The sequence below is a fragment of the Vollenhovia emeryi genome, unplaced genomic scaffold (assembly GCF_000949405.1).
Source record: "Vollenhovia emeryi isolate VEMERY1.0 unplaced genomic scaffold, V.emery_V1.0 DF939123.1, whole genome shotgun sequence".
Taxonomy (NCBI): Eukaryota; Metazoa; Arthropoda; class Insecta; order Hymenoptera; family Formicidae; genus Vollenhovia; species Vollenhovia emeryi.
In genome coordinates, this window is record NW_011967243.1 from 343501 (window position 1) to 362370 (window position 18870).

Here is an 18870-nt window from a genome sequence, read left to right on the forward strand (position 1 = left end):
GCAAATCTCTTCTTAACAAAATCTTTATTTAAGAGAAACGATAACAACGTTTCCTCCAAATTCGGGGGAATTTCTTCGCAAAGATATAAATAGTAGGCAAAATGTGCAATCTATTTATATCTAATTAACATGGACTAATTCGTCTTTTTTAAATGCGACGAACTGTTATCTCCGTTTATAATACCCAGCACGAAACGCGTAATGTATGCCGTTACAGCGATAACAATTGTTGCGCACAACAGGAGAAAGCCAATCACATCGACGAGAGATAATTGCCACCAGCTCAGATCCATCGCGGGCGATCGCAGGGAATCCTCACCGTACTTAATGACGTATTCGATCCAATAAGCAGCAGTATCAAGAGGATTCAATGGTCGATCGAGGAATTGTCGGGACAGGTTCCGCGCACTTTCCCTAAAGTAAACGAATTAGAAAAATACATTCGATGGTTGTTATTAAAAATGACAAAATGATAGGTGCACGCAAAGCAAATTCGAGATAACGATTAAACACAAGCGTTATGTCGTAAAAAAAGGGAGGTTTGAACAGTAAGAGAAGAGAATTTGTATTAAATTTTGCCAAAAACTTGGCACTTTTTTAAGCAACTCAGAATCTTTGTCGATGGATCCCAGAATGTCTTCCATTTCAACAACGAGAATTCTTTTGATCTTCTAGTAAGCACTCGTGGAACGAATTTTGTGAAATGTGACGTTCAGAATTTTCGACACTCATACAACTGCGTACCGTTGCCGACTGAATTGAGTCGTGCCGCTTGGTGGGAAAACATCCTAAATACCGAATACCTATTTTACAATAGGATTCCCAGAGACAAAGATATACGCAGAGATGGGAAACTTTTGGAACAAACCTCGTACATAAAGCATGCAGGTTTTTGTTCGAATAATAAGTTGCAAAATGAGAAATAGAATTTGCCTACATGTACAAAGGGTCCCATAAGATTGCGTTTAAAGCTGCATCCATCCTTTCTTCGGTAAACGTGTCAAGGTCCAGTCGCAAGGCAATGTTTCTGGCGACGTACGCGTCGATGTTCATAAACTGATCGGCAAAGAGTGGTATACCGATCATGGGGACACCGCACGTTATGGCTTCCTGCGTGCCCATGAGTCCGCCATGGGTGATGAAGCCTTTTATATTAGGATGTCCTACGGCATTACATTTATATTAGACAGTTTCATGATTTTACCAAATTTTCATTCATTTACTTTGAAAGAGTCGATTCGCAATAGACAAAAATAAAATCGAAAAAAGATATTTACTCAATACTTTAATTTGCGGCATCCAAGGTGACATGTAAATGTTCCCGGGCAAACCGGGAGGCAGTTTTTCCGGACTCGGAATCTTCATTAAAACCCTTGTAGGTGCTATTTTGCCTAAGGATACATAAAGCACCCTTATAAATTCGGGTGGAAACGTTTCAATCATCATCATCGAGCCAAAAGTAAAATAGATGAAACCGTTTTTGCTATCATTCATCCATTTTTCTAATTCCTGTGGGAAAAACGGTATCAAGACGAAGAAGAACATTATGTATACTTGCTAATACTATTCGCAAGTTTACTAATCTTGTTAATAATACTAACAAATGTACACACAATGTTAATGCTACTGTTCATGCCATTTTTGCATATACGATAGAAGAAAGATAATCGAATGACAATTAATTAACGCGTGCTGTTATCGCATGAGCTATGATACATTTTCCACTTAAAGTATTTTACAGTCTGCATTTCTGCTTTTAAGAAAAACATTATTACGAAATATTTTAAGGAGTCGTGAAACAATGAAGACTTGTCAAGTCTAATGCCAATAATAAGCTAATAATTGATTATTGAATATACAGGAAGAAACGATTCTTTCGGCCAATTCTACATCGAATATATAGAGAATAGAAATCTCGAAAATGACAAAGATACCAACTAGTATTTGACATTGACAGTTTATCGATGAATTGATGTCGGATTAACATCGGTTCGACCAATTGTTTTCAGAGCAATTTCGAAGGTGCATAAGTTGCAAAAACATTTTACATATTGCTGCTTCACACATGAAATTATCTATTTTACAAACAAGTTATCAGCGTTAAACTGCAAGAATAATGTACGTGAGCTCGCGATTCGTTGTGCTGCGTGCGCTACATCGAAAAAGTGAAAACGGCCACGAAAACGGGTCATAAGAGTCTTACAGGCTGCAACATTTGATCCTCATCCTGGACATGGAGCCCCCCTACATCCACCGCGGCAGGTGTCTTCGGCTGTATTCCATTTAGCGCGATGTGAGAGTTGATGAGGATCAACGACACCTTTCTTTCCAATTCCCGTACGCCCGGCATGTCCGGCCCGAACTGCTCCCTTATTATCTTGTCTTGCTCTCGTGTCGTGAGATAATTGAAATACCATTTGTCGTAATACGTGCGCACCGTATTATACAGACGTTGCCAGAAATTCATACGACCGGTGAAACTTAAAACATTGCTCGGCACGAAGGCCAGGCTCTCAGGTTGAGCGATCAGTGAAGGTAGCCATGGATACAACGACGTAGTGCTGACCCCAATCAAAGGAACCTTCAGTAGATGGGCAATGATACCGAAACAGTGCGCGCCAAAAACCTAAGAAGGCGTATGATAGTGAAATTGCTCGCAATAAAACTGTTTAAATATTTGCCGATTAATATAGTCGAGTGTAAGAGCAAGTGTCTTGACACATATTAATCAAGATAAGGGGCGTAACATAATTGACACCATTTTGGATCATAGCCACTTGTAACAATGTAGAACACTTTGTACATGTCATTAAGTTATTATAATAGTTTCTTATTATTGCAACATCAAAGAAGGAATCAAAGTTTATCTCTTATATCAGAAGCATGTCAAACTATTGACCTTTAGGCTAAAACGAGATAATCGCATGTAATTAGAAGTCTACTGTCAAGTGAAGAAACTACTACGAAACATTCGTTAAATGTTGTTCATGTTTAAATTACACAAAGTTACGCCCTACATATTATTGATGAAAATATTGATTGAACAAATATTATAGAAAGTATAGATGTGCTCCTAAGCAAATAATTGAGCTTTAAGTAAATATCAAGGCTGCGATATAATATCCTTCTGAAGATATTTAAAATATATTGGTCTAGTTTACATCGATTATTTGATACGCGCGTATCAAATAGTAATAACTAGTAAATTGGCTGATCGGCACAAATGTACTACTTGACGGTATCAAACAGTTAGTATAAATTCGCGGTTATTGAGGATTCGACGTTTTCAAGCCATGCAAATTACAAATTTTTATTATTAAATAATTTCGCTTTACTGATACAAAAATTTAAAACATATCTATTGGAACTTCTATTAGTTAGTTAGTATGGCCTAATTTGGCCAATAAAAAATATTTAAAAAATTATATCTCTCAATTAAGATTAAACAAAATGAAGATTTAAAAAGCGGATTTGAATAATAAATATCTTGACTCTACAATCTTACATTCAATGTAAAAAAATTATCTTACAAAATCTTTTTATTGATCTTATGTCCCATCTTAGTTATGATCATTCTTTATAACAAAATATTACTCTATAGTATGAGAGAATAATTTTTTAAATAGTTAGATTTTTATTATCAATTTGGAGAGAATCTGACTTTTCTTTTATCGTATACCTCTATAAGAACTGCATCGTAGGGTGGATTCTTCGGTTGCGCTAGCTGTTTTATTTCTGGATGTTCCAAGCATTCGCAAAGCTCGTTTCCTGCCATTGTCGCAACAATGTACGTCGGATTTTCGGCGAACAATTGCCGCATGATATCAAATGTCATATTGTTTACCAGCTTTATTGGCATTGGTAGCGTTACGATATCGGTGTAATTTGGATAAGGCTTTTTCAATGGAAACTTGCTGACCACGTCGATCTGATGGCCCTTTCGAGCTAGACCCTTCAACAGCTGCTCGAACATAACAAAATGACTCTTGCCTTGAAAGGGAAATAGTCCAAGCAAGCGATATCCGTGGCAAACCGCCAGGCTGAACAACAAAGGGAAAATCACTGGTGGCACTCGCATTTTTTATCCGTATTCTTACGTGAATTTCAATCTAAAGCACCTACGAAAAATAAATTAATTATGAGTTAACGATTAATTTAAAGTTATTAAATTCTATTATTTCCACGTATCTAATTTCTTTTAGCTTTTCTATATTTAGTATTTTAATATCTTAGATTAAAATGTGTAAGTTTAGTTTTTATAATTAGTACTTTGATCTGTAATAACACTTAAATTTTGAATTTAGTTTTGATTGGAAATTAATAAATTATTAAGTAAAAGCTAGAAATCTGCAAACCAAACAAATCACACACTTTCTATATCATATCATATTGCCGACTGTTCGTTGATGCACACGATGATAGACTGACAATTTCAGATGCATGTTATCGTTTAAGTCACATGTGTAATACATAGTAGGGTCTCCATTGTGGGAGTTGGAGATGATTACATGTATTTAAAGATGCATAATACTACCGATTTGTTTGAATTCATATGAAATTCGCACACACGTGCTATATCATAAAATACGTCATTCTAAATAATCAGTTGTCTTGAGTAATCTGCCGGTAAGATAATATTTAGTTTGTCATTTGCAATTGTCATTTTGTCATTAAGCGAGTGACAAGCAAAAACACTGATGATATATTCCCTCTGTTGATTCTCTTTTCGTAAACTTTGCGCTAATTTAAGAATAAAATTACTCGTAATTTTGGTAAAGACAAGACGTTTTAACTAAATATATAATAATTTAAGTATAGTGGATCAATTGATTATAATTCTCATTTTTTTCTTCAAATATTTAAGTGATTTATAGGTACGTAAAAGTGAAAAATTAATAGTGAGGAAATGTAGTAAGGTAATGTTAGATGGACCATATTGTGAATAATTAAATTATTACTTGTGACTTTTAATAGTTTTTGGTACTTGCTCAACTAACTCGTGCAAACAATGATTTATATACGGTTTGTCGCAAAAATGATCCAACTTCTTAAAACTAACAAAACACCGACAATTCTTTGGGATAAATGTTACTTTATTTAAAATACAGGAATGTATTTTGAACAAATTTGTCCTAAAAAGTTGTTTCATGATTTTTCAAAGTTTCGGTTATTTTTGCGACAGATCGTGTATAAAATGCAATAAGAATAGACAAATACTAACTGCGTTTCTTCACGAAAAATTAAAATGTATGTGTATAATTTACACATGCAGGTTTACTTTCAACTAATCACCTCATTTTTGTGTTATCATATTGCATAAATTAGCATGTTATATTGTATTGAATTAACAACAATTTTACATAATTATTATATCTCAGTTGTAACAGTTTCTATAGCAAGAAGACGTGAAGCACTCGAGATTTCAACGGTATTAGAACTATCGTTACATAAGTTAATGATTCGACAAAACTGCCTCCTAAGATTAGTCTCTGTATAACATAGCACGCGAGATTAAAGTTGAACATGACAACGTGAAGAGTTCTCTGGTATCTAGATTGTAAACAGGGTAATATTTAATTATTTTCTTCTTTTCTTATTTTCTGATTTTAGCTAATAACTTTCGCAATATGATATATATCGTATATTCATAAGTAAAACTAGGATTGAAAAAATACAAAATGGCGAAATACATATTGAATCGTAAAGTATTTCAATAGATAAGATACAGATAAGCGACATATGTTTCCATGTTAAAGCCATCGTAAAATTGTATTATCTAATAACTGTGCGAAATGTAATGTTTGGATTATACGCCAAGGACACATTGTAGACGCGAAATCAAGTGAATATAAATTCTTATTTACCTTTTCCAGGCTAGAAATATGACAGACGTTACCACGCGACGTTACGACGCAGCGCTAAGTATTTTTTTCTAAGGGCGAGAAACTCACTATTTAACGAGACGTTTGAATACATCGTCCTGATTATTAAGTCAGTAAACGAGTTTCGACGGTTTGCGATAATTTATAATAATTTATAATTCATTCAAAACATGTTAATTTATACAATACGATAACATAAAAAGTGGAGTAGTTAAATTTGAGACAAAATCGCATGTATGTATATACCACATAGATTCGTGAAATTTTATTTTAGATATATGAAAACAAGACTTGCTAATATTTTCTTATTGCGTTGCACGTAACGTTGACATTATTGAAATCATTACAAATTTAATCAGAAACTATTGCAAATCGTGATGCCATCTCATGGTGGCAGTTGTATTAGCGTTGGTCTTAATCGTTTTGTTCCTCATTCTAGCAGTCAGATGATAAAATTCTTTACATATGAAAGTTTTCGTATAGAATTATTCGAAATAATCTAAATTTAAATTCTTTTAAAATTCACTTTTTGAAAAAGCAAAAGTTATTTTGCAATATAAATTATTAAGTTTATCTTTATTATCTTTTTCTTAATTATCTTCAACGCTCTAAGCAAAACGTACAAACACCAATGAATTGGAAATGTATTACATAAATTGTACATGTTTGAAATATTTAATTATTAATTACTTTACTTACATGTGTTATCATGGAACAATATTTCTTGTAAAAAATGATAAATTTCCCAATTGGAAGTATTGTGAATTCCAGCAGTGAATTCCGTACTATACTGGAAGACTCAGGGTATCGTCACAAGGAGCTTAACTTGCATAAACTTGCATAAACATAAAGACGTAACTCGCGTATCGCCAACATCGCATATCGCACAAAAGAATTTCGCCGGAATGATTGAAACGGTTCTATCAGAGTTTCTACAAAAATTGACGTAGACTTTTAATTTAACACCGGCGAGCAGGTGACGGCTCACATTGCCTTTAATTTTACCTTCAATTTGGTTCTATCAGAATAACCCTATGATTGGGTCGAGTTGATACACTCTTAAGTATCGCTCTCTCTTGAAGATTGACAAATGCTTCCCTTTCTGTCTCTTTCTAGTAATTCTGATTGGTTAACGATTTTCTATGTTACCTTAGATAAGTGAGATAGAAAGTCGCTGATCAAGACAGAATAGGAACTATAATATTTGTCTGTCTCGCTCTGTCCGTCTTCTTGAAGAGGGTAGTAAATCTTCAGTGCTGCTCGAGAGTAACTCTGTTAATGTTTCTTTGGTCCTTCGGAATATTCGACAGAACTGATTTAAAGAGAAGAATTTTATTATTTTTTTAAAATTTTATTTTAATAATGACCATTAGTACGATGCTGCGACGATGTACTTCTTAATGCCAAATAGCAATTCTTAATGTTAACTAACATTAGGACATTTATAAGAAATCAGATTTTAGTATTCTTTTAAGTGTCTTTTTTCCTCTAAAATTTCATTACAGGACTTATTGTTATCATTATGTTATCTTTAAGATGACATTGATGGACGTCTAATTCTCAAATTTGAATATTAAAAGAGTTTTTTTATATGATATTGCACACTGGGCATGGGTAAGGCGAGGGGAGAGAAATCCAACTAACAATTATGTTTTATTTCCAGTTTTATTAATTAACAACAAATTTGCGTAATAAGTACAAAGAGAATTTAGACTATTTTCGTTCTGTACTTATCAAATTGAAATTTGACTGCATCGGAGCAAAGTTCTCTCTCTCTCTCTCTCAAAAGTTTAGCGAACTTCACTCTGATCAAATTTTAATCCTCGATTAGATTAGCGCAGTGATGATTGACTCGAAATATTATCATATATGCACATGATTATATAATAGCAATAATAATTATGAGTATAATTATTTGAAAAATTTTCAAAAGTTTCCAAAGAGGTAATTCTTTTGGGATCTACATAAATTTCTGTGGCTTCTTGTCGCGCGTCTTCGTAAAATTGTTGCGTTCCGAAATTCATCGAGAACAAGAAGCGTTTCAACTTTGGTAGCAACGTCGATGTTCAAATGACGCGCCGTAACGTAAACGCGGCAATGGTGGCCAACGGAGCGGCGCGCGCACCTCTCGAGCGGCGTAACCGTCCGCACGGGCTGATTGGCCGGGTCGCGTCACGTGACGTGCCGTTGCGTTCTGTGGCGCAGAATGGACCGAACGGACGTTACAGTCACTACCACACGTGTGCAAGCGCGGAGTTGCGTGCTCCACAAGCTGTGTACCGCCCTGCCTTGGCGAGACCGGGTCGCGAGCACGCTCGTGGTGATACTGCACGAGATATATATATTTTTTGTTGCGTCTGCATGACTTTTTACCAGCGATACGCTTGTATCGCACCATTCCTCGTCCCGAGATCGTCGCACGCGCCATCGCCGGCCGAGCCGATCGCCGAGACAGCCTGTTGGGGGAACGCGAGATAGAGGAGTCGGGGAGAAAGCTGAACGGAGCGGTCGACCGCAGCAGCGAGCCAGGATGCAGGAGTCGCAGCCGAAAAAGGGCAAGAAAGGTGAGCGGGAGGGTCGCACCGGCGACGAACGCCGTCTCGCGAACGTCGCCTCGCCGAATTTAACGTCTGTCGATTTAACATATGCACGTGCGTGCCACTGGCACCGATGTGGCAAGTGTCGTCTGCTTCGACCTAACCTCAATCGTGCTCCCCGTCTACACGCCCGCACGTCGGATCGGCACCGACGTCGTTGGCGTTGTCGTTGTCGCTGTCGCGTTGTCTCCTCGGCGCCGCATATGGCGATTGTGATACTCGATATGCTCGCCCATGGCACCTATGCGATGCCGCGGACATTCTATGTTTCCCGCGAGGACCGTCGTAACGAATCTGGCAGCAGTTCTATATTCCGTCGTTCTAATAATGTCTGACGTTAGATAACGTTGCGGAGTCAAGCTGCATAGCAAGGTCTTGAAGAACTGTGATAAATTGCCTGTAATTTTTCTAGCGTTACAACTTGTTTTAGTCAATCGAGTAGAGTGAAAGTGAAAGCTATCCAAGTGACATACATAGGTGAAAGTTGAGGACCCCTGAATCGTGTCGTGCTTAAGATTAATGTCGTGATATTTATGATACTTATTTTCGATCATTAGGAAAGTAATGTTTCTTAACTATAATCCTCCCAACAAGTCTATTGTTTGTCCCGATGTCTTGAAACTGATTGCTTTATATCATTAATTAATCAACACAGATTAATAGAGAATCGTTCAAATTTAGTTGATTTTTTTTATAATACATACATCATCAACGTCTTGTAGTTGCTTTCTCGTCCAAGTTTTACACACACACACACACGTTAAATATACAATTGTATAATATTCTGTTGGTTGTAATAGATTTTGTGATTTGCTTCGATAGGTAGGAGAAAGCGCAATGACAGCGATGAAGACATTGAACAAGTATTGGCAGAGTTGGCATTGGAATATTCTGGAGACACACCAGCTACGGACAATGAAGTTGAAAATAAAACAGAACCAAACGAGCAAAACATTGACAATGAAGATAAAAAGAAAAAGGGGAAGAAGGATAAGAAGAAGGAAAAGGATGAAAAGGGTGAAAAGGGAGATGTCAAAGATGAAACTACGGACAATAATATTGTAGAACCAGAATTAAATAATGATGACGTGGACATTGAAGTTAGTACTGTAAAGACGGCGGCTCAAAAGAAAAAAGAAAAGAAGGAAAGAGAGAAGCAAAAGAAGTTAGCTCAGAAAAAAGCGGTAAGAAAGATAGATACAATGTGTAATTTATTCACTATAATAAATGCCTTTGAAAATCTTTTGTGTTAAAATTAATGAGATATTTCTTATTAATAATACATGTATTTAATAACGTTTTTTATTTATCTGATAGGACATTGCCAAGGAAAGTAATAAGAAAGAAGATGGTGAAACTACAACTTCTGATGAAAAGAAAAATGATACAGTTATATCAGCAAAGAAGGAGGAGGATAGCGTAGAAGCCGATGGTGATGCTGCTGAGCTTGAAGATGGTACGAAGAAGAAAAAGAAGAAAGGTGGTAAGGAAGAAACGAAAGAAAAAGGTAATTTCAATTATAAATATATATCGTTTGGGTGATGTTTTTCTAACGTATATGTATTTCTAATAATCACCCTTGTAACAGCTAAAGGGCCTGGAAAGAAAACTATTGCTGCTATGCAAGAAGCTTTAAAGAAATTGAAAGAGGAGGAAGAAAGATTGAAGCGTGAAGAAGAGGAAAGGAGACGACAAGACGAATTGCGAGAGCAGGCAAGATTGGAACAACTGCGACTTGAACAGGAGCGCAAAGAAAAGAAGAAATTGAAAGAAAAACAACGAAAAGAGAGATTGAAAGCAGAAGGAAAATTCTTAACAACGAAACAAAAACAAGACAGAGCTAGAGCACAAGCAATGATCGAAGCACTTAAAGCTCAAGGTTTGGATTTGCCAGAAGTAGGAGAGAAAAAACCTAGACCAGGTATTGTATATATTTTTGTAGAATATTTACAAAGAAGTTAAAGTTATTACATTAAGTATTGCATTGTTTTGTATTATTTTTATGATTTTAGGAACACGAATTAGGCCAAATAAATTGAAGCAACAAGTTAGTGTAGAAAAGAAAGAGGAAGAAAAGATTGAGGATATTGAAACATCCGCGGCTCAAGTGCAAGTAGAAATTGTAGATGAACCAGTAAAGGATGAAAAAGAAAAGAAAGAAGAAGACGATGTTAAGGATTCATGGGATGCCGATACCACTGATGATGAACAAGAAGAAGAAGGTATTGTTTTATATAGATTATAAAATCATATGGTTCAGAGATTCTCTTATCTAGTAAAGTGATACATTAAAGTAATCAAATCTTAATTAATTTCAGATAAATCAGATGATATTCTCAAGACACATGAAAAAGTGGAGAAACCTGGTCAAAAAGTCGCGGGCTCAGCTGAACGAGAAAAGAAAGATTCGTCCGAAAGTGATACAGAGAGCGAAAGCGGAAGTGAATCTGTATCTGAGGTTGAGAGCGATGAAGGTAGTGAGGTGGAGGATAAAGTGCCAGATGCCGCACGTAAAAAGGAACGTGCAAGGGAACGAATTCTGAATCGCCGTATAGAGGCAGAGAAGAAGAAGTCTTTGGATAATCTGAGAGCTGCCGTTGTTTGTGTTTTGGGACACGTCGATACTGGCAAAACGAAGATTCTGGACAAATTGAGAAGAACGAATGTACAAGATGGAGAAGCTGGTGGTATAACTCAACAAATTGGTGCTACTAATGTGCCGATTGAAGCTATCCAAGATTCAACAAGGCATGTAAAGGGCGTAAGTGTTGACTTGAGATCTAAATCTTTAAACATTGATGTTCTGATTATACCATATTTAACAATTACCTTTTTGTTTTAGTTTGCTGACAAGGAATTTAAAATCCCTGGTCTCTTGATCATAGATACACCTGGTCACGAATCGTTCAGTAATCTCAGGAGCAGAGGGTCTTCTCTTTGCGATATAGCAATTTTAGTTGTAGATATTATGCATGGGTTGGAACCACAAACTATAGAGAGTCTCAATTTATTGAAAGCCAAAAAATGTCCTTTTGTTGTCGCTCTCAATAAAATTGACAGGTAATTTCACATTAAGTAATTGATAACTGAGATATTTGCTATAGAATAATTTGCACTCTATGTCATAAGAGTAGCTATCATAAAGCTGCGTTACAAAAGTCATGACAATTTCATTTTTTCAGATTGTACGATTGGCGGACCATGAATCGTAAGGATGTTCAAGATATAGTAAAGAATCAAGAATCCAATACTCAGCGAGAATTTGAGAGGCGGTCGAAGGATATTATTGTACAGTTTGCCGAACAAGGTCTAAATGCGGCAGTATATTATGAAAATCCAGATCCTAGAGAATATGTGTCGTTAGTTCCTACCAGTGCTATAACAGGTAACGACATACAAATGTATACTTGAAGATAGAAACGCGATATCTGAGGATATTTAAACTTTTTTTATATCTTACTGTATCATCAATATTAAAAAACAAAAGTAGAAGAGCTAAGGCAGGTTGTTGGCACTAATCAGTGTTTCTGTTTAAGAGCACAAGCAACCTGCTTTGGCTTTTCTGTCTTTGTTTTTTAATATTAATTGTTTTCATAGTGAGCCTTCTCCTTTCTAATTATTCACGGTATTGTGTCTAGGCGAAGGTATGGGCAATCTGTTGGCGTTAATAGTTGACGCATGCCAAGGTCCTTTGGCTAAAAGATTGATGTACAGCGAAGAGCTTCAGGCTACCGTATTAGAAGTCAAAGCATTGCCTGGACTTGGTACGACGATAGACTGTATTCTAGTCAATGGCGTGTTAAGAGAAGGTGATACAGTCATCATTGCTGGTACGGACGGGCCTATTGTAACACAAATTCGCTCGCTTCTTATGCCGCAACCGTTAAAGGAGTTGCGAGTCAAGGTAGTATTTCAATTTCTTTTATGCTTCTTATGCCGCAACCATTAAAGGAATTGCGAGTCAGGATAATATTTCAGTTTCTTTTATGCTCTAAGATAAATCACAATTATTATTTCTTGTATACTATCAATCATTCAGCTAAAACTTTAGTTTACGCAGATTACGAATTTAAAATCTGTAATGTAAGATGAGGGATTAAACTCGAAACCCGTCGATTACGAATCCACCATTCGTACCAACCACACCACATCTCACTTCCTCCATACTTGATTTTGAAACAAAAATTGAGCAAATAAGACTTCTAAGATAAAAATCAATAAATTAGCTTTGTGATTTATAAAGAAAGTTTATAGTTATATATTTTGGTACAAACGGCTTGACAAATAATAAATGTTTCCGCCTTCTTCAGTATTAAATATATGTATTTTAAAATGGTCTATCATATTGTGCATTCACATTCACGGTTACGCATTATAAGTAAAAACTCAAATAAGATTGACATTATCCAATCAGCTAAATAGAAAAATATTAAATTTACAAAGTCGATGGATTAAAAGAGCATTGTAAGATCCGCATTATCGGTTAAAGTATAAAAGAATTCAATAAGATAACAGGATAATTTGTCCAATCATATAAATCGCCGGATAAAAGTAACCGTAGTCCTTGATGTAAATAGATTATGAAGTCAAAAAGTTTAAAAGAATAGTCGGAAAATAAAATTTGGTCAGTCTCTGGTATCGATGGTGGAAACAACAGTAACCCAATTGTATTTATGTTTGATTTTGAGATATAATGTGCATCATGTATATTTTTTATTTCAGAATGCGTATATTGAACATCGTGAAGTGAAGGCTGCCCAAGGAGTGAAAATTGCTGCTAAAGATTTGGAAAAGTCCATTGCTGGTACGTAGCCTACTTCTAAATTCAATAAGAGTATTCTTTTGCTTTGTGATATATAAAATACGTATAATTTTTAAATTTGTTCTGAAGAATGTAACACGAGTTGATATTCTCATGTAGGATTAAATATGCAAGTTGCGCAAAAACCAGACGAAGTAGACGTTATGAAGGAAGAAATAGGAAAGGAATTGTCGAGCGCTCTGGGAAACATACGGCTAGCTGAACGAGGAGTTTACGTTCAGGCGTCAACCTTGGGAGCTCTTGAAGCGTTGTTGGACTTCCTGAAAAGCAGCAAAATACCGGTGAGTACTTGTCTGCAGAGCAATCCCTTATTTTGCGCGTGCATACGACATCATATGTATTCGTATACGAGTCACAATATCAGGTACATTGCTATAATATTTCTTCTTTTTACTCCCGAGTGCTGCCAATCGAGTATGTGTTTCACGGACACCGAATATATCGCGCGATTATTATCATATGTTAGATAGTTGAGTCGTTTAATTGGCGTTATAACTTTGATATTCCTACATAAGTTAAAGAGATGAATGGTAATCGTTATCGCATTATATAATCACTTGCGTTGAGTAATACGATTTCCGATAATTTTTCACTGATATTTTATATATGATGCTGGGTATTATTATTGCCTCATACTATTAAAATGAAAGTACTGATAAAAATATCGTCTACTGATACCACGGCTTCCTTTACTAAATATTGATTCAACAATCTCAATATAAAATGATATCATTGCCACTTGATATCCCTTGATTGTTATCTTATCAGCAACCGAAGTCTACACAAGTATTTATTAAACTTATCTACGTATGTATAAGTGTATATATATATGAGATATATATATATGTATATTATATATTATTTCTACAACTCTAAAAATAACTTGCAATTCGTTTATATCATCGAGGAAAATGCATTCTTACAAGTCGGATAGTATATTTCTCACGATGCCAACTTACACTCGTACATACATTACGCGCGAAAACGATGTCAAATCTCGAAAAGGGATCGAGACTCGCGGATGTACAAATAAATAAAATGGACACATGTACATCGACGAGCGTGCATAGACGAGATTAGGCGCAGAGAGATGGACAGATAGATCGGTAGCTAGATAGATAGACAGATGGAGAGAGAACAGCGGCAACAGCAGCAGCAACGAACCACTTCCTTCTTAACAGTTTAGCAGGATACGGCTCATTGGTCGCACACGGTGCTTGTACCCGTGATCCCCCTCCCCCTCCTCCCATCGTGCTATCAGCCGCGCTGTCCAACCGCGTGGGCACGCCTCTACAGCCTTCTACAGGGTGTCCTGTAAGCCGTACAGTGACCAAAGTTTTGGAGCACGCGGTTTTCGGGTTTCGCCTTCCGACAATTTTCCATGTTAGCCAAGCGTCTCGATGTAATATTTAAAAGGAGTAAAGTACGCGGCCGTGGCTGCCATTCACAATACGAGAGCGCGTTATCTGTCGCGTGATGCGATTATACGTAAATCCTCATCGATAACGTTTGATAAACGACGTTCTGAAATCTGATACGTGCCAATCGTGTGCAAGTCGTTCTCATAGAAGTTAGATATTATATTTGGTACACGCACGCACGCACGCATGCACAAACTGTATTATTTACGAGCAAGTTACGATCGTCCGGCGCGTTAGTCCGCGGCAGTCCCGTCCCCGTATAATCGCAGAGAGGCAAACTTGTATATTTACATAAGAGCATCTCGGTGTGAAAGAATAGCAAAAATGTCCTGTTATCTCGGAACCGAGATATCATTCACAACAAGCTCCAACTACGTTATGACCGTAGTGAAAACGATTCTGTCGTGTCTGCGAGCATACGTTTTTCCATTTCGGGCTCTCGGGGCCGCCGATTATCCGTTCAAAAGTTTTTTTTTGCAATGGCCGTGCAAAGAGAGAGGGAAAGACAGGGAGGGGAGGAGGGAGAGAGAGAGAGAGAGAGAGAGAGCAAAAACTTGCTGTCATCTTCGGCTCGATGTAACACACCGTCCGAAACGGCCTTAAGCCTGTCCTTGCTCGGGTTATGAATGGGCTCCCCCCACCGCGATTGCCCCGTGACGTCAGTTTTATCGCACGCACACTCGAGGCACGCACGTACGATCCCCCTTCCCCTTTCTCTCCCCGCTGCCCTCCTATCCATGCCACTTCCTCACGTGCACACAGAGACACGGTGTTTCTCTACGGCGCGAAAAGGGTGGGAGGGACAGATAGAGGGAGGGAGGAAGAATCCAAGTATCACGAAGTGAGGCCGGAGTCACAAGGGGGAAGGACGAGGGGGCGAAGGGATGAGAAAGGTTGGCAAATTAAACTCACGCAGGTACACACACACACGCACGCGACGATGGTGCCTCTCTTTCCCTCTTTCTCCTCCCTTCCTCTCCCCCTCCTTCTCTCTTTCTCTTTCTCTCTCTCTCTCTCCCTCTTGGAACGCCTCGTTTTTGCCAACATGGAGGCTCGTGCGCTCGCGCCCGCGGACGTGTGTAGGCTGAAGAAAAAAAAGGAATACGTGATCAACGTACAGGAAACTGCCCACACTCGGCGCGCGGGCACCGTGGGTGGACGGATCGACGGATGGACGGGCGAGCGGGCGGGCGGATTCAGGAATCGTAGCAGTTTCATCGACGGATACCGCGCGAGAAATAGCGGAAATAAAGTAACGAGGATACGCTCGCGGAGAGAACGGAGCGGACTCGACGCCGCGAATGAATGCCCGTGGCGTCTTCAATTTTTGAGGGACGTCCCGGTTCGCCGGAGCAACGCTGATTGCAAGATAGATAGCGACATTCTTGTCGCTGTACTTTGCTACTGTTGAAACATCGTGGTCCCTTACTGTTATCTGACCGTGCGTCAAATAGCTGGCTCGTTATTTCCTAAATATCGTCTAATTAATTTCTTTTTAATTAGTTTACGTATCTGTCAAATAGAAAGTGACGGGAGATCCTAGTTATGTTTGGTGATGCACCTATTACAAGACACAGCGCAATCTTCAATTTCTAAGAGCAAAGTCTAAGATAATTCCGCGAAAAATGTCCTCTGTAATGTGGGAAGACAATTATCTGTCAGAAAAATTAATATTTTTAGCTTAGATTTGCGTTTATCGATTTGTTTTGAATTGTTCAGTGCTATACTTATTAAATGCACTGTAAATTGACATAAAATCGCCTGAAGAACTTTCAATGAAAAGAAATTATGAAAGATCTTAATAGATAAGAGTGCAAAATTATAAGAAACCTGTTCGCGGCTTGCTTTTGAACTTTGAACAGATCTTGCCAGATTTAACAAAGTGACACTTTTGACACCCACTACTGGCATCTTCCCCGGACTTACCTTACATAAACGTAGAGAGTGTACGGGGTGCATAATCTTTTCACATACACCGTACCTGTCGCGGCCGCCGCAATAACAGGAAGTCGTAACTTTTGACGTGAATTCAATGTGTAACGTAAAGAAGAATCAATGTAGAGTGTCTTTGGGTCAAGATTACTCGGCGGCCATGAAGATGTTTTCAAGGCGCTGCCCCGGTAAAACGTAAACCACTCTGGTCAAACCACGCTGTTATTACGGGCACGTACGTACATCGGCGTCGTTAATTAAACGATACGACGCCTCTCCGCCACGATCGATGCACAATGGCGGTTGTTGAATTAACGATTCTTATCGGGCGACGGTCTTTCCTGTCCTCGTACCGTTTAGTCGAACGGGATCGGAATATGCAGCTTAATCGAGACCGCGGGGTTTTACGCGCTCTTCTCGGAACCAGCAGGCGCGCGCGCCTTGATTGACGATTACCTGCCTATAGGCGTGTGTGCAGGTGAGACAGGTGGATATATAGGCTGCGGCAACTTGCTAACAAATGGCGACAATTAATCGCAACAACAATCGCCGGGCTTATTCGAGCTGGGTTGACTCTTGCGATAGCAGATACCATCGGCATTTTGTTATTACTGAAATCGTCATATGGCGACCGTTATATAACAGCAGGCGGCGTCGCTAACATAATCGCAGCGACGCGAGTACGACTGATATCGGGTTTTTTTTCTCGTCGAAACTACGTAATACTAACCACGGTTATTGCCGCGGTGTAGTATCGCCAATTAATATATTGATCTCGCGTCCCGTGTCAATTGGTAGGAGAGTTTCCAGATTTTCTGAATCGGCAATCGGAGTGATTGACGTTGTCGAATTAATAGAGGAAAGTCCCCTAATGTGGGATAGCGGGGTTTCTGTTGAATTAATAGGCATCATCAGTTGATTCCACCGTGAATGTATCGCCCTTGGAGCGAAATCTGTTTAGTAGAAAATTCATTGTTAATGTGTAATCGTTGCGAAAAAAGATCTGTAATTGAATTTGTGCATGGAAAATCTATTATCTCATAATAGAGGACTTTCCTTTGAAAAGTCAGCAGGTAACGCGTTACATTGGCAAAATTCCTTTATTGCGGAATACAATAATTTGAATAATTATTTACATAACAATAATATATTGTTAACTGTAGTAGTAATTAAATAATTAGTATTATTATTAATATTAACGTGCGTTGCGTTTTTATGAAGTAATATCAGTTAATAGAAGAATTCTTATCTAATAACCTTGGTATTAAAACAAATCGCTTTTTTGTCATTGTACGTGTTTGCGGCTGACTTTATTCGGGGCGTTTTCTCAAATGTACGTCGGAGCGGAGCGGAGCAAAGCAGAGCAGAGCAGAGCGCGCCGTCACGAGCGGATGGAACGCCTTCTCGGCTCCGAGTCAATGCGAGCGCAACAGGAAAAGATGGTTCGCTTCCTCACATTGTTTCCGAACGCTCGGCACGACAGCAGTTTCTTACACGCCAGTTATGCATTAAGAAGAGGCCCGAGAGTTCCCTCGAGACGAAACTAATGCATTTTTATAACTGCCTGTATACGATACCAATCGTTCTTGTCTAACAAATTACGCGATCCATAATTAGGATTTTCGCTCCGCTGACGACGACATATTTTTCGCTCATTTCCTCGGATTATCCCGGTAAATCCGCTCAATCTGGATTACTACCGTTGGTCCCGTTTGACAATCGCTCTTTTTCTCTTTTCTTTTATTGTTATTGTGGTACCTGTAAATCCACTGGCCGTGACTCAACCGCAAGCCTTTTCAGGCCATTTAAGGATGCTGTCCCTTTGTGATGGTATCAATGAGCGACCTCGAAATGAATTATAACATTTTATTGTCCGTTGGAAATTCACTTTTATAGAAATTGCACTTGAGGAGGGAAGGGAGGCTCGCTTTTTGAGATACCGAGGATTATTAGGACGCGCGCAAATTTCGATATAATGGGAAACGTTTCAAATTTGTTGTCGGCTTCGGGCGGGACAGATCTTCGCTATTCCGAAGTATTTCACAGCATCTGACCGGGTTCGGAGGCCAGCCGATTGGCTACCTGACTCGTTCGGCCGTCGTGCAGCAGGCGGACGGAAGCACTGTGCTCGCTCCTCTTCCGTGGCCGATGCTGGTGCTGGTGCCGGTGCCGGTGCCGGTGTCAGTGCCAGTGCCGGTGCCGGTGTCGGTGCCGAT

At 38.5% G+C, this 18870-nt stretch overlaps 2 protein-coding genes across 4 annotated transcripts in view; one reads left to right on the top strand and one right to left on the bottom strand.

Moving 5' to 3' along the window:
• Positions 1 to 7: 7 nt before the first annotated feature.
• LOC105569557 (UDP-glucuronosyltransferase 2B31-like) lies at positions 8 to 6685 on the bottom strand. Of its 3 annotated transcripts, none has more exons than XM_012026117.1 (6): positions 6582 to 6685; positions 3680 to 4118; positions 2204 to 2626; positions 1278 to 1509; positions 938 to 1163; positions 8 to 414 (listed from the first exon to the last, which is right to left on the bottom strand). In XM_012026117.1, the coding sequence occupies exons 2-6, from the start codon at positions 4076 to 4078 to the stop codon at positions 135 to 137; spliced, it is 1560 nt and encodes a 519-aa protein (XP_011881507.1). In that variant the 5' UTR covers positions 4079 to 4118; positions 6582 to 6685; the 3' UTR covers positions 8 to 134. The 3 variants fall into 3 exon arrangements, with proteins under 3 accessions (XP_011881507.1, XP_011881508.1, XP_011881506.1); XM_012026118.1 differs by lacking the exon at positions 6582 to 6685 and adding an exon at positions 5865 to 5913; XM_012026116.1 differs by lacking the exon at positions 6582 to 6685 and adding an exon at positions 4372 to 4536.
• A 1367-nt stretch (positions 6686 to 8052) lies between these two features.
• The window catches only part of LOC105569561 (eukaryotic translation initiation factor 5B), a 34595-nt gene continuing 23777 nt past the window's right edge, over positions 8053 to 18870 (top strand). Inside the window, exons 1-11 of the mRNA XM_012026126.1 lie at positions 8053 to 8446; positions 9302 to 9663; positions 9797 to 9986; positions 10068 to 10400; positions 10492 to 10701; positions 10798 to 11240; positions 11322 to 11539; positions 11662 to 11864; positions 12118 to 12383; positions 13202 to 13283; positions 13401 to 13582. Coding sequence (XP_011881516.1) covers positions 8413 to 8446; positions 9302 to 9663; positions 9797 to 9986; positions 10068 to 10400; positions 10492 to 10701; positions 10798 to 11240; positions 11322 to 11539; positions 11662 to 11864; positions 12118 to 12383; positions 13202 to 13283; positions 13401 to 13582 — 2523 coding nt within the window. The 5' untranslated portion in view covers positions 8053 to 8412. The remainder of the gene's footprint in view (positions 8447 to 9301; positions 9664 to 9796; positions 9987 to 10067; positions 10401 to 10491; positions 10702 to 10797; positions 11241 to 11321; positions 11540 to 11661; positions 11865 to 12117; positions 12384 to 13201; positions 13284 to 13400; positions 13583 to 18870) is intronic.

Bases quoted from the DNA above. Each gene is read 5' to 3' on its own strand.
- LOC105569557 (XM_012026117.1), bottom strand. From the start codon at position 4,078: ATGCGAGTGCCACCAGTGATTTTCCCTTTGTTGTTCAGCCTGGCGGTT. The intron at 1,510-2,203 runs GTAAGACTCTTA...TTTTTCCCACAG, and splicing joins AGGATCAAATGTTGCAGCCT to GAATTAGAAAAATGGATGAA. The intron at 1,164-1,277 runs GTAAATATCTTT...GTAATGCCGTAG, and splicing joins GCCGCAAATTAAAGTATTGA to GACATCCTAATATAAAAGGC.